This window comes from Schistocerca americana, chromosome 6 (assembly GCF_021461395.2).
Source record: "Schistocerca americana isolate TAMUIC-IGC-003095 chromosome 6, iqSchAmer2.1, whole genome shotgun sequence".
NCBI classification, from domain to species: Eukaryota; Metazoa; Arthropoda; class Insecta; order Orthoptera; family Acrididae; genus Schistocerca; species Schistocerca americana.
Window position 1 is genome coordinate 263,561,564 of NC_060124.1, and position 21,673 is coordinate 263,583,236.

General features: G+C 41.4%; 1 protein-coding gene across 1 annotated transcript in view; it reads left to right on the top strand.

Annotated features, from left to right (window-relative positions):
- LOC124620084 (lachesin-like) overlaps window positions 1–21,673 on the top strand; it is a 342,172-nt gene that overhangs the window by 136,594 nt on the left and 183,905 nt on the right. The window contains exon 5 of the mRNA XM_047146751.1: window positions 4,918–5,046. Coding sequence (XP_047002707.1) covers window positions 4,918–5,046 — 129 coding nt within the window. The remainder of the gene's footprint in view (window positions 1–4,917; window positions 5,047–21,673) is intronic.

Genomic DNA, 21,673 nt, shown 5'->3' on the forward strand with positions numbered 1-21,673 from the left:
TCGTTTCAAAGTATATAGCTTCACATGTTTGGACCAACATTCCATTACAACAAACACATAAGTAAATCCTCCTGAACTACGAGGCAGAGGGCCGAAAAAATCTAATGACAGTAGATCCCGCAGACCTCGAGGAATTACAGCATATAATTTATAACGCTTAGATTTGTTATTAACTTTAACCTTTTGACAGGTTTCACAAGCCCTAATAATACTTCTCACAATACGGGACATATTTTTGAAATAAAAATACTTCATTAGATGTTTAATACATTTATGAATTCCAAAATGCCCGTAACCTTCATGAATATAAGTAATTAATTCGTACACAAGTTTTTGGAATGAAGATTTTCCATCTCTGGTGTTTCCTCTGTGCTTTCCAATACAACAACACCCCGGGTGTTAACTGTTTCGTCCCCATTATTAAGGTTTAGTATAAGGTCCCTATATTGATCGTCATTTCTTTGATTGCATCTAATAGCAGTTACTATCCGTTTAACCTTACGTTCGTTCTCCTGAGTTAAATGGAAATAAACATGGTAATTGGTTCCTGGTTCTTCTACAATGTTAATATTCTCCATTCGTACTGGAAGTCTCGACAAAGCATCCGAAACTACATTTTGAGACCCTTTTATATACCTAATTTCGTACTGAAATTCTTGCAAGCATAATACCCAACGTAATAATCTACGGTGAAGTAACCGACAATTGTTCAAAAAAAGTTAAAGCCTGATAATCAGTATATACAATTGTTTTTCTTCCCATTAATAATCCTCTAAATCTTTGAAAACCCCATACCACTGCGAGAGCTTCCTTCTCGGTTATAAAATAATTTCTTTCATGTTTATTTAAAGTTCTACTAGCGAATCCAATAGGCTGATATAATCCCTTTTCATTGGTCAGATCACCTTGGAATATTACGCAAGACACACCATAATCAGAGACATCCGTACACATACAAAAGTCCTGATTGAAATCTGGATGGTATAACATTTTGGCCTCTGTTAACGCTCCTTTTATCTTATTAAAAACTTCCTCTTTCTCTTTTCCCCAAAGCCATACTGATTTCTCCTTTAATAAATTGAGTAATTTTGGATTAACAGTATCCTGCCTTGGAAGAAGTCTTCTCAGAAATCCTACCGTTCTTAAGAATGATTTCGGTTGTTTCCGATTTCTAGGACTCGGGCATCGAGCAATAGCTTCAATACGTGCTGGATCTGGCCTAAGACCTTTACTGTCCACTATATGCCCCAAAAATCTCACTTCCTCCTTTCTGAAGTAAGACTTAGATAATTTTAAAGTAATGCCTCTGTCAATTAAACGGTTAAACAATTCCCGTAATATCGTTACATGTTCTTCCCACGTTTTAGTAGCTACCAAAATATCATCAACATATAAAATAATCTTTTGTAATAATTGCTGACCCAAAGCTGAATCTGATGCCCTAATGAAAGTTGACACTGATATATTAAGCCCAAAAGGTAAAACTTGGAACTGATATGATCTGCCTTCAAAAAGAAAAGCCGTATATTGCCGTGAATCCGGGTGTAATATTACTTGATGGTAGCCAGCAGTTAAATCCATTGTACTCATATAATGAGAACCAGCAATCTTAAGAAGTACGTCCTCCATAGGAATAGGTCTGTCTCTTTCCATCTCTATAATTTTATTTAATTCACGGGCATCCAGAACCAGTCGTACCCCACCAGTAGCTTTCTTAACTACCCACAAAGGACTGTTAAAAGCACTACATGATCCTTCGATAATATTTTGTTCTAGCATCTTACTTATTTCTCTCCTAGCCGGTTCTTTGAATTGTACTGGAATAGGATAAGGTTTCTTAAAGAATGGTTTTTGATCTTTAATCTTAAGTTTACAAACGTAATCTTTGATTCTCCCCGGTTCATCTGAGAAGACGGCTCTAAATTCTAACAATAAAGATTCCAACTCCTCCTTTTCTCGTTCGGATAGACAATTCGTAGAATAACATTTTCCTTTCACTTCGGTTTCGATACTATTACTAGCCTCACATTGGTATACTTCATATTCAAGATCACTAAAATCTATTAATAGGTTCGTGGTCTGTGTGTACTTAATCTGTAAGGATTCGTAGCAATTTCCAGGTACTTGATTATTAGAAAACCTCACTTTAAAAGCACATGCCTCCTTATGGATGGTTGAGGAAAAGTCTTTAAAATCTAATATAGCTTTATATTTACACAGCCAATCTATACCTAAAATTATGGCCACATTTAAGTTGGCTACGACAAGCACAGAGTGAGAAATTAATTGTTTAGAAATTTCAAAAGTTAAATAAACTTCCTCAGTAATATTTTGACTTCTTTTACCAGTAACTCCTATAATTTTCACCCCAGTTACAGATAAGGTTGGAAAATTCCAATATTTTCTTTTAAGTTGAAATAATTCTTTAGATAAAATACTTACTTCGCTACCCGAATCGATTATAATATTTACTTCGGTATCTTTAATATATATACAAAAAAATACATAAACAAAAAACTAAATTAAACCTATATTCACCTGCAAACTGGGCTGACACTGGTGGAGGGGTGACGTTTCAATTTCGCGTCCCACTACACAGACCGGGACAAAAATCCGGATTTTCCGCTTTACGCAAGTAGTCACCAAAACCGCTTCAACCATCCGTGAAAGAATTTCGGCCAGATCCAAATTTCCATATGTCAGAACCTGCACTCGTATAATACGTGTATCCAGGAAGGGCGTGTTTTTTGAGAGTCAAGTGCCTGGTATTGGAGAATAAATACGAATTAAGAAATACAATGCAGTAACGCTTCGGACATGCATTGCATCACACTTTTTAGCAATACAGGGACTGCTGTTTCGTATTTAATACGGAATCTTTTGCGAATGGAGGGTTCATAATGCACTTTTTCACTTACATGCTTCATGTCCTGTGGATACACATTACATGTCTTTGATACATGGATCTCCATTGCTGTCGATCACTGCTGAATCTTCTGCCTTTTAGGGGATTTTACCACAACAAAGACAAGAAGTTACAGGAAAACGTTTGTTCCTCTGCCCTCTTTGACGATCCCGTTGGCAAAACGAGGGTGATTTCTTACACAGCATGTCATCGGACGTCACTGTTAATTTCGAGCAGTGAGGTGTTTCAAATCCGTGATAGGGGCGTTTTAATTTCTACACTATCCTTGGGCCACGGTTTGTAGCTTACCAATACAAATGTAAGAGTTTCATATAACTCTCCAGGCATTCAAAGCCGTTTTAATTAAAGTTTAAATCTTCTAGTTTGTTGGGCTCGGCTGCACGAGGAACAGCAAAACTTTCTGAAGAAGTTCCTAGTCAGGTCGACTGTGTACGAATAAGGTGAAGAGGAAGAGGACCTTGTCTAATAACTTAGATTTTACCTTCATGTTTTATGTCATTTGCATGATTAAGACTTTACATTAAGGTGACAAAAATCATTGGACACCTAATATCGTGTCGGACGCCCTTTTGCCCGGTGTAGTGCAGAAACTCGACATGGTGTGGACAACAAGTCATTGTTGGGCCCCTGCGGAATAAATATCGATTCATGCTGCCTCTGTAGCCGTCCATAATTGCGAAAGTGTTGTCAGTGCAGAATTTTGTGCATGAAAACAATAGAAATATTTGATGAGATTCATGTCAGACGCGCTGGGTGGCCAAATCATCGGCTGAAATCAAATTGTCCAGAATGTTCTAGACACTAGTCGCGAGCAATTGTGGCGCAGTGACAGAGCACATTGTCATCCATAAAAATTTCACAAGCTGCGACATGGTCGCGAATTGACCAGTGCCCCGAAAATAGAATAAATTTACTTTACTTATAGTTGGGACATTCTGTTTCTGAAATCGTTAGGGAATTCAGTACTCCGCAATCGACAGCGTCAAGAGTGTTCCGAGAATACCAGATACCAAATTTCAGGCATTACGTCTCACCACGGACAACGCAGTGACCGGCGGCTTTCACTTACCGACCGAGAGCAGCGGGGTTTGTGTGTAGGTGAGATGTGTCAGTGTTTACAGACAGGTAGAACCGAGTGTAATAATCGCAGAAATCACTGTGGGGTGTACGACGAACTCATCCGACAGGACAGTGCGGCGAAATTTGTTGGTTTGTGGCTACGGCAGGAAATGACAGACGCGAGTGCCTTTGTGAACAGCACGGCAACGCCTGTAGCATCTGACCGGGATTTTGATCACGTCGGCTGGACTCTAAGACTACTGGAAAACCGTGGCCTGATCAGATGAGTCCCGATTTCAGTGCGTAAGAGATGACGTTAGGGATCGAGTATGGCGTAGGTCCTATGGACCTATGGACCCAAGTCGTCAACAAGGCACCGTGCAAGCTGGTGTTGGTTCCATAATGGTGCGGGCTGTGTTTATACGGAATGGAATGGGTCCTCTGGTCCAGATGATCCGGTCATTAACTGAAAGTGGTTATGTTCGGCTACTTGGAGACTGTTTGCAGTTATTTGTGGATATCATGTTTCCAAACAATGACCACATCTGATGAATTAAAAAAAATGTCACAATAGAAGATAGATTGCGGAGTACTGAATTCCCTAACGAATTCAAAAACTGAATGTCCCAACTACCATTCTGCGTTCAGAGACTGTTAATTTCCGTCTAGCGGCCATAATCACGTAGGAAACCTTTTCACACGAATCACCTGAGTGCAAATGACTACTCCCACAATGCACTACCGTCTTATACCTTCTGTGGACGATACTACCGCCATCTGTATACGCTCGTATCGCTATTCAATGATTTTTGTCACCTCAGTGTTCGTTACTACTCTTATCATCAATGCAAGTGTTCTGTGTGTCGCTGGCAGCACCTCTCGATGGACGTTCCAGTAGAGCGCAGCGTGGCTGTGTGTTGGTCTGTCCACAGTGGAGTCGTACAGCGGCAGCGACCTGCACCTGTGGCGGCTCGACCGCAGCCAGATGGCGGCCTATCTGTGCATCGCCTCCAACGACGTGCCGCCCAGTGTCAGCAGGAGAATCGTGCTCAGCGTGCACTGTGAGTACACCCCATTACCTTCGTATGATCGTCACATATAATGTGTACATGACGTAAAATACTGCCACCTCAGCTAGTTATTTCCAAGGAATCGAGCTGAATGACACCACCTTGAGCCGTGGTAAAAATTGCTGTTTTAAGGAGCGCGCCGCAGCGCGTAGTGTGAAGCAATAGCCCTCCGTTTCTGGCGGTGGCGCCACTGTGGCAATCGCAGCTTTGGTGTCTCCCCCTGGTGGGAAAGGGGAAAGGTTGCCTGTTCACGTGCATTTAAGGGGCACTAAGAGCTCGCCAGCGGCTTCCCCCTCCTACTCCCCCTCCATCTCTTGTACCCCGCTTCAGTGTCTCTGCACTCCCTCCTGCCCTGTCTTCCCTCTTCCTCTCCCACCCCACGGGTCTCCTGCCTCTTCGTGAACCCACTGATGCCCCTCCTCTCTTCATCCCACCGCTTCCCCTGCTGCCCCTTGCTCTCCCCTCCTTTTCCATCCTGTCTGCCCTTTCCCTCGGCAGGTCCCGCCTGGCAGTTTTATTCTTCGTCGTGTGTGCCCCAAATGGGTTTTAAGTGTGTTGTTCCGCACTGTTTTTACTACTGTGGCCGACTTTTAACGAGTGCATGTCCATTCAGTATCTTCTCTGAGTTTTGCAGAATCGCCAACTGTGTTTTTTAACTTTCTGGTGACTTTTTTTAACTGTCCTCCATGAATGTCTCAGTGTTAGTCTATATTTTTTACCACCATTTTATCCCATGCTTCTGTTTTAAGTTCGCCTTTATCGCCTTATGACTTTGCCACCCTTTCACCATAAGATTTTTCTTAGAAGTTAAAATAAAGTTGCACCTTCAGTGCCAAGGTTAATATTTTAATTTTAGGGTTTTGTACCATTTCCATCCCCCCTACAGGGTGCATAGTTTCTGTGCTTGTGTGAATTGTTAAAACTTCAGTTTTAAGTAGTCTGGTGTGTTGCAGATTTGCACCAGTGTATCTTTCAGAGGCTGTTGTGAGAGGTCGTAATGACAGCCATGTCAAAAGGGAGCGGGAAGGTTCTCTGCCTGAAAGCTCATACAGTCAAAACTTTCTGTCCCTGAATAAATTGTAGCTTTGATATTATGTATGTAACATTTTATCCTTATTTTAAGTTGTCATGTCACTCGGCTGAAGAGCGGCAGATTGTGCCGCTGACAGCCCTCCCCTGCCCATATGGGGCAGGAGAATGAAATCACAATAAAGAAAAATAAAAAAAACTCTCCAGTCGGTCAGTCTGTGTCAGTCTCTCGTCCAGATTTGTTGGGCAGTGAGTGTCTGTCTGTCGTTCGGAGTGCTAGTATGTCTGTCGTTCGGATCACCCTTTAAAGCGGGGCAAAATGAGAGGCTTTCCACCCACCAGTAAGAGAACTCAGCGAGTGGTCGCCTGGTCGGAGCTTAGTTCCTGCATCTGAGTCTGCGCGTTAGGCTGCCAGTCTGCTCGAGTTTGCTCGCAGAGTGGTCATTAGCGGTTGGATCGATCGGTTGGTCGGTCGTGAACTGAGACACGAGATGACTTTGTCTTGAGCGTCGGCGCATGTGAGGTCGCCACGGCAGTCCAGTGGGCCGCGGCATATAGCGAGGGGTAGTGGCTTCGCAGTCGACACGAGAGCAACTGGAATCAACCCACGACAGCAGTATGGCCAATGCGAGCTGCGAGGCCGTGAGACGAGAGATCTGTGCACCTTCCTGTGTCTGTTGAAGTGGCTCACAGCAGACGATTTGGGAGAGCAATTTGGGGGTGGTGCGCCAGGTCTTCTCGAGAAATCGTAGTTTATTAGAAGTTAAGTGATTGGTCAGATTTTGTTTGATTTACTCTTGTTAAATTGTACTTGTTTTCCTGGTGAGGTCACCAACTGTTTTGCTTTGGGGTCGTCCCACCATTCTTCTCCATTGCCCACCCACAGGGAGGTCCTTGTTTATAATTTGGGTGGTCCGTTTTTCCCTTGTGGAGTAGGGGCAGGTTAGAACAAACTGCGGTTCGGGATGTTCGGTAATCTCCCTATCAATCTACCATACATTAGTAGATGCCTCTGTCATGTTTGTCGGATTTGTTGTGTTAACGAATTTATTGCTTGGGGTTAACGGTCTGATACCTCAAATATGTTTTGATCTTTGGAAACTTTGATATTATTGCCTAAGATCTTGAGAGGCGGTATCTGTGTACTGTAGAGCGTCTTAACTATTTTTTGGCCAACCTTGTAGAATTTTATATAAGATTGCATTTCATGGGCTTTTATTTAAATGATCATTTTAGTATATAAAGTTGCCACCCTTTCACCGTAAGATTTTTCTTAGAAGTTAAAATAAAGTTGCACCTTCGGTGCCAAGGTTAATATTTTAATTTTAGGATTTTGTACCATTTCCATCCCCCCTACAGGGTGCATAGTTTGTGTGCTTGTGTGAATTGTTAAAACTTCAGTTTAAAGTAGTCTGGTGTGTTGCAGATTTGCACCAGTGTAGTCTTTCAGAGGCTGTTGTGAGAGGTCGTAACGACGGCCGTGTCAAAAGGGAGTGGGAAGGTTCTCTGCCCGAAAGCTCATACAGTTAAAACTTTCTGCCCCTGAATAAATTGTAACTTTGATATTGAGTGGGTGCTTTCTGATTTTCATTTCAAATCTGTTTCATTAAAAAAAATTCTTTCAGGTACTATTGAAGTCAATAAAATTCCCATTTGTTAAAAGGAGTTTGGCTATGATTTCATCAGTTACTCCCTGGCAACTACTTCCATGCTTACATAGTGTGATTAAATGTGTTTATGTTCTTGATGAATCGCTAGTAAATAAAATAAATTCTTAAGAATATTCTTAGAAAATAAATCACGGTTCACACCTTACATTTACATCTAGACAGTGGTGGTGCAAAGAATATGAAATCACCACAGACGTAAGACATTACCACACTTAACACTGTGCAGGGAAAACGTTGGTGTCGAAACAGCTTCCAGTCATCTCAGAATGGATAAATCAAAATAGTGACAAATTTATATAGCGTTCATGGAGATGACAGCGATCACGCACAGTTTCCTCCAATGTAGACTATAGAGGCTCAATTTTATTCAGATCCGATGGCTGTGGTAGCCAGGAAGAACTCAAAAAACCATCCTCGTCTTTGCAAAAATTAGTTCTGGAAAATGCGAGCTGCATGAAAAGGAGCTCTGCCGTCTTGGAACACAGCACCACCATTTGGGAAAACCATTGTACCATGGGATGGACATGATCAGCAAACTGATGACGTAGCCCTTGGTAGTGCTGCGACATTGCAGAGTAACTATGTGGCCTAGGGAATAACAAGATGTGGCTGTCGTTCTAATATTTTTCGCCAACAGCCTCTTCAAATCCGTCAGTCACAGATGCAGTACCATCCGCGATGTTTATCCGCTGTCCGGGTATTCGGTATAAACCTTCGTTATGGTTACGGCAGTACTCACCATACGTGCACTAACCATTTTCCCGCTTTCGAGTTCACTTAGCTCCGACATTATGCACTCAGAACTCTGATCTGAGCATGACTGATATTTTGAATGTTATAAGAATATTGTACAGGTGATGTTTCCAGAATGAAATTTTCACTCTACAGCGGAGTGTGCGTTGATATGAAACTTTCCTGGCAGATCAAAACTGTGTGCCGGACCGAGACTCGAACTCGGGACCTTTGCCTTTCGCGGGCATGTGCTCTACCACCTGAGTTCCCAGGTTCGCAGGAGAGTTTCTGTGGAGATTGAAAGGTAGGAGACGAGGTACTGGCGGAATTAAAGCTGTGAGGAAGGAGTGTGGGTCGTGCTTGGGTAGCTCAGTTGATAGAGCACTTGCCCGCGAAAGGCAAAGGTCCAGAGTTCGAGTCTTGGTCCGCCACACAGTTTTGATCTGCCAGCAAAGTTTCATTTTCTACAGTTGACGTTCGTGGTCAAATACAACAGTGGAACCTGCAGTCTAGGATAGGCTCTGCATTTAAATTCAAGCATATATCTCTATTACCACTGCCGGAAAAAAATTAGTATATTAAGACGACGTCGATTTTGATCCGAAAACGGCATATACCACACGGGGGATAGTGGATGCAATGATAGAGGTTTCAGCGTCCTCCGCCAATGAGAGTAGCGTCAAAACTACCAGTGTGCCATTTCTGTCAACCTGTTAAAACGGGAAATGCTCTGAGCCAGAAGGCTCATTGTGATGCAAACGTGGGAAAGCAGGAACTATGCCACAGATGCGGACTCGTGCTGTCGACAGACACCTGAGCGAATTTGAATGGTGTCAAACTGTTGTTCTCCAAGTGGCGGCATGGTCCTTTCGGAGAACTGCCACACAAGGTGGACGTGCTGCGCGAGTTGTGCAGCTATACTGGTATCTATGGTCTCACCCCCCCAAGAGAACTTTCTGGACGTCCACGCCACATAGGCGAGGTCGCTGTCACCTCCATCGACGTTTTTCCTGCACCGTGTTAGGTGTGGCCGGCCACTGTGGCAGATATCTAGGCGCTTCAGTCCGGAAACGCGCTGCTGCTACGTTCGCAGGTTCGAATCCTGCCTCGGACATGGAAGTGTGTGATGTCCTTAGGTTAGTTAGGTTTAAGTAGTTCTAAGTTTTATGGGACTGGTGACCTCAGCTGTTAACTGCCACAGCGCTTACAGCCATTTGAACTATTTTTTGTTAGGTGTGGTGATGGGTTGCGTTAGTAGTGGTAGACCTAGATCTGGCGAGCGCTGTCTCCTAGAGTGCATTCCTGCAAGACATACTGGCCTCATCCCAGGTATTGTGCTCTGGGGTGCGAAAAGCTACCACTTTCGTTTATCTTTGGTGTTCCTGGTGCGAATGCAAACCAGCGCTCAGACCTTGTAGAATGTCGTTCGACCTGTTGTTTTCCTTCAAATGGCTCTAAGCACTATGGGACTTAACATCTGAGGCCATTAGTCCCCTAGGCTTAGAACTACTTAAACCTAACTAACCTAAGGATATCACACACATCCATGCCAGAGGCGGGATTCGAACCTGCGACCGTAGCAGCAGCGCAGTTCCGGACTGAAGCGCCCAGAACCACTCGGCAACAGCGGCCGGCGATGTTTTTTTGCCGTTCTTGTAACAGGGAGGTGATGTGTTGTTCCCAGAGGATAATGCTCGCCCCAGAACGATTGAAACTCAACTGCTCTCCGAGACGTGCAGCAACTTCATTGGCGAGTAAAATCTTAGAATTTGAATCCAAAAGAGCTCGTTTGGGGCATGATGGGACGAGAAGGGACTTGTGCGAATCGTCAACCAACAACTAATAACGCCGGAAATGCATATCCTCCTATTTCCATCTATTGTATTATAATGTTTTTTCCTTATTTAGTTACCTGAAGATATGACATTTCTGTGTCTTTATATATTCTAATTGTTTTACTATTTGTGTATATGTATTTATTTATGCATTTATGTCGATGTATAATACATCGATAGGTCGTGTGGAGAACCAAAGTGTTTAGGATCTTTGGTAGTGTTAACTCTGTCGCGTGGAGCGCGGGCAGAGAGAGTCTGGCTGGGGTAGTGCAGTGGAGCAGGTGTGTTGTGTGACGCTCCCGCGAGTTGCCACGCTTTCGGTGTTTGGCAGCATGTAATTGCGCTCGACTTGCTATCATAGTTTCGGACATGGTGTCGCGGACGGGAAGCGTTAGCTGGCACACATCAAGAGCCCGTTTCGGCTGGAGACCGTGTCGAGAAGAAGGCGCGCCAAGATCCAGCTTCTGCAACAGCGACGGCCGACAATGAGTGACTGTCGCCACCTCCGAGATCGACAGCTTCAAACCTTCAATCAACCAACAAGGAAGACTGGAAGCACGTAAAGTTTTAGAACTGTATGGCAGACCTCAGCTTATGAAACTGTTAATTTTTTCTCACTAAATTACAGCAACGTAGCATGAACCTATGTTGCTCATTGTCCCAATTGCATTACCAAGCAGGGTCCCTTCCTTTTCCGGAATGAACCCAATGGTCGTTGAAATTCAAACGCCAGCAGTAAAGTAATATCATTCCATTTCACTTCTTTAATTTCAAAGTTCAGTTAAGGTATTCATAGCTGGCTACAATATTTAGATTACACAAGCACAAATTAAGAGTGCGAGTTTTGTTACCGTATTTTAGCTTACCTGTGACTGCAGCTCAGCTTGGTACGTACTAAATTTTACTGTTGTTAATTGTTCAGAATCATTTAATTCAAGTTCAAAGTTAAATCTCTTATTTCTAAATTGCGTAGATTCAAGTAGCTTTTGAAATGATTGTTGAGATAGCCCAAGACTAACCATATTTTACTGAATTTCGATGTGCTTCAGAAACAAAGCTCACTATTAATTTCAGTCACTAAATTAACTTCCAATTTTCCGGTTTTATTAATTCTTTTGGTAAATTAAGTCAGAGTGTAGCGAAATTTATTACTTCTGACAAACTTTCAGTTTTCACAGTACGCATGTCAACCTTCAGTTGCCACGCTTCTAGTGCTAGTTATATGTGTAATAACCTTTCTTTTTCAGTTACTATAGTAATTGTCCATAGGACTGGCGACCGTAATTTCCCCCAAATCTCAAATATCTAATTACCGCTAGTTAGTTGTTAACGTAACGGCCGCACATTTACTTTCTTTATTAACTTTACCCCTTTTCAAGATTAATTTCCACCAGTTTCATTTGCATTTTTCCTTTCATTTAGATGTAACCCTTTCCTCCCTCTTTACCGACAGATTAACTTCGGTGACGATTGCTTTTCCCAAATTTCCATTAGGTACACGCGGTTTAATTTTTCACTGTCATTAAGGTCGGTAAGTGAGGGGGAGGTTACAAACACTTACAGAATTACTTGAAAGGTTCGAGCACGCGTGGCATAACATATCCCAGAATAGCATTCGCTAACTGTATGATGCCAGGGTCATCGCCTGCATTGGCGCCTATTGGTGTTTCGGATTCGTTTGATCCCTGGTATCTCAGAACCGCTTGTACTATTAATCTGTAAACGTAATGATTTCATGTACTCTGAATGCACTGTTGCAACAATAAATGTTTTGTAAGTTGGAAACCTATAAAAGTGTGCACTATTTTTTTCCGGCGGTGTATATTTCTCAACACCTGTATATACGCCAAAACACTGTATAGTTCGTCTCGGAGAGTACACTGAAACAATGCTAGTGTAACATTTCTGGCTGTTGCAGCCGTCAGTACTTTAAAATCGTTGAAAGCATCCTATGTGCTGCAGCAAGCACGTGACGTCACTAAAATTTATTGATAAATGTATGCAACAAAGGAGCGCAACGTATGTCTTTTGGATACGGCATCATAATTTGATTGGAGACCTTATTTAACTATCGTGGCGCCAGTGGAGCCATATTACGCGCTGGTTGGCTCCTGAGGTTCTGCGTGCCCTCAGACACATAATTTCATTTTGTTCAGAAATGGTTCAAATGGCTCAGAGCACTATGGGACTATACATCGGTGGTCTTCACTCCGATAGAACTTAGAACTACTTAAACCTAACTAACCTAAGGACATCACGCACATCCATGCCCGAGGTAGGATTCGAACCCACGTCCGTAGCGGTCACGCGGTTCCAGACTGAATTCATTTTGTTAAATAAAACGATTTACTGGAATTTGTTATTATAAAGCGTCGCTCATCAATGGAGTCTTTAGCTGGTGGAAATTAAAATAATGTGTCGGTAACATTGAAACACAAGAAAAGCTCTGAACATCCCGAAGCACTTCGAGCATTATCGTATTATTACAAACGGTGTACCATGGGAGTAATCCGAGCTCGCAGTGAGCAAGTCTTGCTGGCAGCGAATGAAGCTGAGTACTGGTAGACGAGGCAGTTATATATTTCGGACTTGCTCGGCCTTTTGTAGCATCGTATTTGGTTAGGCGGGTCTGCGAACATTGCAGGTCAATTACAGACCAGGAAGGCCATTACCTATTTTTCTATCGAGTATGAAAATAATGTTTGTTTCATGTGTGTATTATTTTGCATGTAGATTTGTACATTCACCATAGATGTGAGTACAAGACTTTCTAATAACTGTGGTTTTTTTTTATTTTAACCATTATTAACATCGTGAATAAAATAACTGGCACCACGTTTAAATTGAGGCTATTGCACTTAATAGCCTGCCTGAGGTAAATACCCGTGTCTCGTACAGTAATAATCCATTTTGTTATTAGTATCTGATTATGGCTCCGGAGAAATGTTGGATCACGCCAGTCAATAGTGAATGTTAAAGGAAGGTAAACCTACATTTATGGCGTTTATAGAGTCAGAGAAAGTTTTTTACAATACCCTCAATGAATCTCTGAACGTAGCATGCAACAAAAGGCTTTGTACAACTCATTTAGAAATCAGACGTCAGTTCTAAGACTCAAGGGGCAACAAAGAGAAGAAGTGGCTGAGAAGTGTGTATGGCAGGGTTGTAGCCTATCCCCGATGTTATTCACTCTGTGCACTGAGCTAGCAGAAAAGGAAGCGAAAGAAAAGTTAGACGAAGGAATTCAAGTCCTACAAGAAGAAATAAAAAGGCCGAGGTTTTGTCAGTGACGTTGTAATTCTGTCAGACGCAGCAAAGTACTCGGAACAGCAGTTGGATAGAACCGGCAGTGTCTTCAAAGAACATAAGTTGAACATCAATAAAACAAAGTAGGAGTAACACAACGTAGCCGAGTTACATGAGGCGATGCTGACAGAATTAGATTAGGAAATGAGATACTAAAAGTTGTAAAACAGTTGTGTTATTGGGACAGTAAAATTACTGATTTTGACCGATGTTGAGAAGAACTAAAAGAAGCCTGGCAGTGGCAAGAGAAACGTTTCATAAGAACAGAAGTTTGTTAATATCCATCATAGATGGAAACATTAGGAAGATTTTTCTAAGAGTATTAGACTGGAGTGTAGCCTTGAACGGAAGTGAATCGTGGACGATAAACTGTTCAGACAAGAAAGCTATAGAAACTTTTGAAATGTGGTGCAACAGAAGAATGTTGAACATTTGATAGGTAGATAATGCAGCTAATGAGGAGGTACTGAAACGAATTAAGAAGAAAAGAAATTTGTTGCATACTTGACTAATGGAAGGGATCAGTAGATGGGACATATTCTGAGCCATCAAAGTATCACCAGTGTAATACTAGAGGGACATTTGGACTGTAAAAATTGTAGAGAGAGACCAAGAGATGGATACGGGAAGCAGACTCAGAACGATGTAGGTTGCAGTAGTTACTGGGAGATGTAGAGGGTTGCATAGAGTAAAGTAAGATGGATAGTTGTATCAAACCAGTCTTCGTACTAAAGGTCACAACAACAACATGCGATGAAGATCCGACTCCGTAAGTCAGACAAGCGCTTGGAGTGGTCTTTACAATAAACGCAACTTCTCGATGTTTTCCGACGCGTTAAACCCCGGCTTCGAGCCCCACTTTGATTGCCATTTCAATACCGATAAGGCCAGTACCGAGAACACAGCGATAACATTTGTAGAGGAATGCTATTAGATAATTTAAAGTAAAACAGTCGAACTGGCCATTTGCTTTCCCCTTCCATACGCAACTGAAATGAGGGATATGCAATTGCTAGTATGCCCATGCACGAAACCTTATTTTCCTTAATTTGCTCTAACTGACCTTACGGGAAGTTCGTACGTTAGGCAGCAGAATAGTAAGAAAGTCTATCGCAACAGGAAGTCCTCTAAAGTCCTCAACAGCGTCTCGCACAAAGATCGTGTCACCCTCCTACATCCTCAAAACGACCAATATCAAACTTTGCAGCACGCACTTCAATTTCTTCGCTGATTTCGTTTGATATGTTCTGGCTGACTGATGAGTATCCCAAACATCTGAGCAGTATTCATGAATCGATCGTGCAACAATCCTGCCCACAGTCTTCAGTAAAACGTTGCCGGTAAAGCCTGATACTGTCAGGAATAGAGAAAGCAGTCTCTATATGATTTATTAAAATTGAAAAAGAAAACCTACGAAAATCTGTTAATGCCTCAACTGCAATTAAGAAAATTACTAGTTAGTATCGGTTGCATGTAAAAACATCCTTCAGATCAAATTTTACGAGACGCTAGTTGCCTTTTAAACAATTGCAAATAAATGATGGATGTGATCTTAAACTTATACAGCTTGCTTGTTCAACCTGCACCCCGTAAGCATACTACCTTCAGATCGTTGTTACATACGACTGAAACTATTTTCTCATCTTAATTTGATATTTTTTTCCAAATGTGGTCTAGGAATTAGAAAAATTTAAATTCTAATAAAAAAAACGTAGTCGATCACCTGCCTCTCCCTGTACTTGTGTTTGTTCCAGTTCAGGTTTTTAAGACTGATTATGTAATCTACAAAATGCTATGCTAACCTCACCCATCCATAATAACATAAATGCATCCACGTATTACGCAAGTAACAATTCATCGCAGTAAGCAGAAACTGAGTCAGTGTTGCCCTACGCCGTTCGATTCGTGCAGAGGGATGCAACATCTGGACGTGAGCGTCCCAAAGGGTTACATTGCTGGGCGTCTATTTCTCATGCTTTTTGTTACTAATGTACGATTTTATTTGAATCACGTGTCTCAATTAGTAATGTCAGCAGATCATCTAAGCAAGTTGTAAAGCTGAGCAAAGAATTATCAACAAAGAAAGAGGAAAATGATATTTTTGTGAAAGTTAGTTACTAGTATTTCACCAGTGGGTTAGTTTTAAATTTGAAAAGAATTCAGTTGTATTGTGAAAAATATTCCACCTCCTAATCCTCTAATATACTGAGACAGTACATCCCACAAAAGCGTATGAAAAACTTTAACAACAGACATTGCGCTACGCACGTAGCCTGCTTAAATGCTAGCAGCTAGATCGGCGAATGTTTTTGACAGCCAAGAGGGCGTGTTTTGACAGTAGAGAAGATCTTGCTGAGCCGGACGAGCTGTGTGGCTCTGTCAACAAGTGGCAGCACCTTTGACACACGATGATTGGCAGAGCTCAAAGTTTGATAAAACCTTGGCTGCAGGTCAGCTAGCCAGAGATACAAGCGACGTCGTGAGAAAAAGCCGACCGTTTGAATGAATTGAGGAGGGCAGCCTCCATGGTCGAACTGAATGAACAAAGAATGTATGCAATAAGGAAAACTCTAAACAAAAAGTAAACCAAACCAGGAACAGAGAAGCCAGTCAATTGCTTTTGTAAACAGAGATTAGACGAGTACGTGAGTGAAGATACACACCCGCTACGAGATTTAGTTTAAAAATTATTAAATGTTAAATATTTTCGATACAAAATTAACGATTCAACCAGACGTAGAGTCAATGGAAAAGTCTCAATGAGTACTATCGAACTGTTCTAATGGATTCTCTGTGTGTATTATGTATTTCAAACTGAAGGCCGGAATGCACAGGGGATAGGCAAAATAATGTGAATAGTGGTAGTAATGGGATGTTTGCGTTTGACTGTCAACGATGCAGGTAAGGCAAGAGTCGCGTTGGACTGTGCGAGTTCAGTATGGCCTAGGCATCAGTGCAGGTTGTTTATGAGTTGTGGACACTTCGTATTTGCATTCAGAGATCGAGGTCGACGTGCAGTGCAGGACCTAACAGAGTTCCAAAGAGGTCAGATTGTGGGGGACTCGATTAGCTGGAGCATCAGTAACAAAGACAGCCAACATATTGAATGTTTCAATAGCAACTGTTTCAACAGTCATGACAGCCTAAACAAAATATAGAAAGACGTCATCGCGTAAACGCAATAGTGGGCGCACATTAAAACTAAATGATAGAGATCGTCGTACGCCAAGGAACTGTCTCAAAACAATACAAAACTACGGCGGCTAAAGTGACTGCAGAAACTCAGTAGGCGAGATCCTGTATCTATCGACACTGTCCGCCAAGAACTACATAAAGCGAATATTCATGGAAGAGCTGCTATACCGAAACCATTAGTGACGACAACGAACTCAAAGAAGCGTAAGACATAGTGTCAGGAGCATAAATCTTGAACAGCTGATCAGTGTAACCACGTCGTATGGTCCGACGAGTCAACGATTTCGTTATTTCCAACATCCGGCCTGGTTTACTCCTGGAGAACGTCAAAAGAAGCCTACAATCCAGGTTGCTTGATTCCAACGGTTAAGCATGGAGGGTGAAATGTGATAGTTTGGGCAGCCGTATTATGGTATTCTGCTGCTCCCATCATTACTCTCAAAGGTCATGTTACAGCCAACGATTATGTGAACATCTTAGGTGATCAGGTGCACTCCATGATTCAAATGTTGCTCTACAACAATGATGCCATATTTCAGAACTAGAATGTACTCATTGACACAGCCAGGACAGTACAGTCGTGGTATGAGGAGCAAACAACAGAACTGTAGCGTCTTCCCCGGCCAGCACAGTCCATTGACTTGAACATTATCGAACCCTTGTGGGCGATATTGGAACAAATTTCCGCCTCCCTTGTAACTACAGGAGCTACAAGAGGTTCTGATCGTAGAGTGGCATAAAATTCCATTGGAGAGTATACAATCATTACATGCCAGTCGTTCAGGAAGAATCGCAGCTGGATTGTGGATAAATGGGGGTCCAACCACTTATTAATAAACGATTCCCAAGTAAGTGCAGGTGTTCACATTATATTGCCAGTCTCCTGTATATTCTACAGTTGAAAAAGTGAACTGTCCAGTAAATAAAACAGGAAATAGTGAAAGTAGCGGTAGAATTAGTAAATTTAGATAATTAGGGATGTATTACTGTAATTGGTTTAATTGTCTAATGTTTATTAGTGTTATAATGACACAAAATAGCGTTCATATCAACAAAATCACTATTTTTGAGTGTGACGCCTCCTAATACTGCCTGCCGGCAATTCCACGCTCAGAAAAAGTGTAATGTCGTTTTTCTATGGCTAGCCAGTATTCTTCACCTCGTAAAGGTACGTGCAAGCGAGGTGACACAACACTATCAGTTATTGCAGTCAACATTTGTTGACAGTGTCTGTTCTTTGCACTAATTTTAGTATATGTTCGAGTTTACAGATATCTTTTAACGTCTCTTTCGCTAATAAGTTTAGATTCAAATTATTACTAACGGTTAGCTACGTCGGTTAGCGGCTGCCACCAAAGATGCTTATTAACAGTTACTAGGGGGCCGATTCGGGCTTGCAAATGAATTGATATCTTTGATTAGCGTAGCACATGTACATCCAATTAATCCCTCCAAGAGATACAGGGTTCATTTAAAACAGCTCGATGTTTTGTCTATGGAAAATTGTTCCCTTTAATATTAATGCGAAATAAACTGTTATTGTTAATGCCCAGAGATAATCCAATACATGGTTCATTTCTCGCGGTGCTCTGTTAGAAATCGTAGGATACTATACGTTTCCCTTAAATCAGTTTTTATTAATTCAGTTTCTTTGATATAATTTCATACTATGGCTGGTCACACATTAGCTTGATAGCAAATGTCCAAGCAAGGTCTATAATAGAAAGCCAAGTTGCAACACGATGTTTGAATAGTAGCTTCGGCAGCAACTGAAGTTCTTAAATTGGAATTAATGATATCGACCTTTTATCGGTTTAGATGTTCGCATTATCTTAGTTCTGTCAGTTTTCGTACTTTTTACAATAAGATAAACGAACAGAAATTTACTTTTAATTAGACCGGCTTTCAACGAAGTTAACTATATCACGTAGTGGCGCATGAACTTAAGAGAGAAGAGACGCGAATACACAGGGCTGAAACGCTTAAAGCTCGGACACTAAAACCTCGTACACAAAGACTTCCAGATACTAAAGATTCCCAAGCGCTAAAGACTCCCAGATGCTCAAGCCCTTGACAGTACGTGGATTGGGTTTATATAGTAGCTGTAAAACAAAAGGGACATTCGTTAGAAGCTCTTTGAGCAAAACCCCTTGCTATTTTGCATATAATACTCTTTTCCATTGGCTCTCATTATTCTTTTATTTAATTTTCTCTAATTTACAACGGTAATTAAGGATTTTATATGAAATACGGGAACTGTTCATGGCCAGTTTCAAAAAAGACCAGATATGTAACGAGCGGTTACATGAGAAACCAATTAAAGCTACATAAAAACTACGAGCAGTACTGAAAAGCTAATGAAATTTTCATCGAAATTCATGTGTAATATGTATATCTATCATTGAATATATAGTTCATGTATGCTTTCGGTAGTAGTAAATACGTGATCTTGATGGCGTAAGTGCGGGGGTATAGCTGACAACGGAGATTTTCGCTCGGGGTTTCGATTTCTGCAGTCAGTTGGTGCAGAGTACGCGAACAGACAAGGCAGATCAGCAGCTGTTCGTCGCTTTGTGTGCCCAGCAGCAATATTTTCTAAGTATTTGGTCGTGGAATTGTAAAAAATTTTATTATGATAATCGCAAAGACTTTGAAAAAAATTTTCAATATGCGTTAAGCGACTTAGTCTGCACTTCTATTAAGTTTCCTGCAGTTAACATTCATTTATTAAGTTTTCTGCAGTTAACATTCATTTATTAAGTTTTCTGCAGTTAACTTTCATTATCATATGAAATTTAAATAGCGACCAAAGTACTTCAACTTAAAAGTGTGCTGAAGCACTTTAAGCAATATGCTTGGATTTTGGTAAGTTAAGCGAATATAAGACACTAATCGGCTTACTTAAGTTCTTGCACTGACAAATAAACGTCAATAAAAATGTATAGACAAAAGCGTTTAAATATATTTCGTTTGTATTTTCCTGCAATAAACTCTGTTTGTGATAATCAGTGTGAGGAGCGAACATTATTTCACTGCCAATTCCTGCCGGCACATTTATTAAATTTGTACTGTTTTCTCTTTAGGTTGGTGCGATGCGTGCATTGACTGGACCCTGGACAGTAACGTCGCCAATTTCCCGAAATGCAACCACACCCTAGGAAGCCCTATAAACACAGATTTTCTTGGTTTATTAACTTTTATTCGAGATGTTATACGTGGGGACTCACAAGTCGATCTCTGGTGGCAGCAACGGTGATAAACTTTACTATTAGGCATTTATTTTTGTGAAAGCAAGCAACAAGAAGAGCAGTGTGAACATTCATTATCATTTTACATACACAAATTTTTGTATCCCGCCTGGAAGGCGGCGCGTGGGACTGCTCCTGAAAACTGAAGGGTTGGCCGAATGTAGGAAGCGAGATGGAGCAGGTGAGGTAAAAATCTCGGCACTGCAATTAAAGATAATTACTCTAGGTAAGACAATAAATAGGGGGTTAACGTAACTTTGGCTATGATTGGCATGTGGGTGTGAATCCGGATGTATCAGAGCTAACACAGGCAAAATCGGTAGCGTCTAGCCCACTATGAAAATGAAACAATGTTGCTAGGTCGTCAGCTCGTGATCAAATGCGGAGGATCTGGAGCGGCGCTCGTCGAGCTCCACAGCGTTGGCTAGAGGGCGCTGTGGTCGGCGTTGTTCGTCTGCTTTCGTAGTGCCAACCTACGAGAGCGAAACTACGTTGTGGCGTCGTAGCTATCGATACCACACAAATACAACCCAGTTATGTCGTAGTATCAACAAGAAATCATGAACACGGTGGAAATTCTTAAGTTCAGAGGTGTACCCATTGATGAAAGTATAAACTGAAAATAAAAACACGTGGTAGACTTGCTAAAGCGTATGGTTTATAATCCTTTGGAAAAAGAATAATTGCCAAATTTGGGGATGGAGAAGTCAATAACTTAACACATTTTGCTTATTTTCAGTAACTGATGTCTTAGGCTATAGTACTCCGGAGCAGCCCTTGACATAGACAAAAAATCAATGCACGAAAGAAAGTAATTGTAATTAACTAGAATCATCTGCAAGCACAACTGCTTTCATCTTGTGGTCTCCAGTTTCTCGTGCCATCTTACATATAAACGTCTTGTGGGAATGTAAGAAACTGATAATATTAACAACATCTTCACATTTATTTTTTCATCAGACTATCAACAATCCATCAGAGTTTGAAAGTAACAGAGATAATCATAAGTACAAAACTAGAAGGAAAATAATCTGCATCGGCCTTTGGCACAGAAAGAGTGAAATGTACAGCTGTATAAATCTTTGACACTCTATCCCTGGAAACATATCACGTGACGCATTGCAGAAGTATTATCAAATGATGATTAGAAACGTTTCTCCTCAACAATTCCTTCAGTAACATAGTGGAATTAGAAATGGAAAGGACCCACAAATGGACAGCATGTAGCTGTACAAATATAACTTCTTATACCATATGTGTTCTTCGTTCGTTTGAAGCGTTCTACGTCGTGTCTTTGTAAATATAATCAATGGAATATGTAACTAACTAATTAATTAAAGTCATTCAATGAAGTCACTTTCCTGTGTGAAACCATGTCGTCTTCAAACGGGCTATAATCGCTACCCACCCAATCATTATGTAAAGTGAGGCTAGGATCAGTACTTTAACACTTCCCTAGGGGCACTGCTGCAGTTACTTTCTCATCTGATCGACACGTGGCGCCCTGGGCAACGCGCTGGATCTCATCATCAGCATCTTGAAGAGAATCTGACTCCAGCCTGGGTTTGTTTGGAACAGAAGCCTCGCAATATAGTCCGGTTTG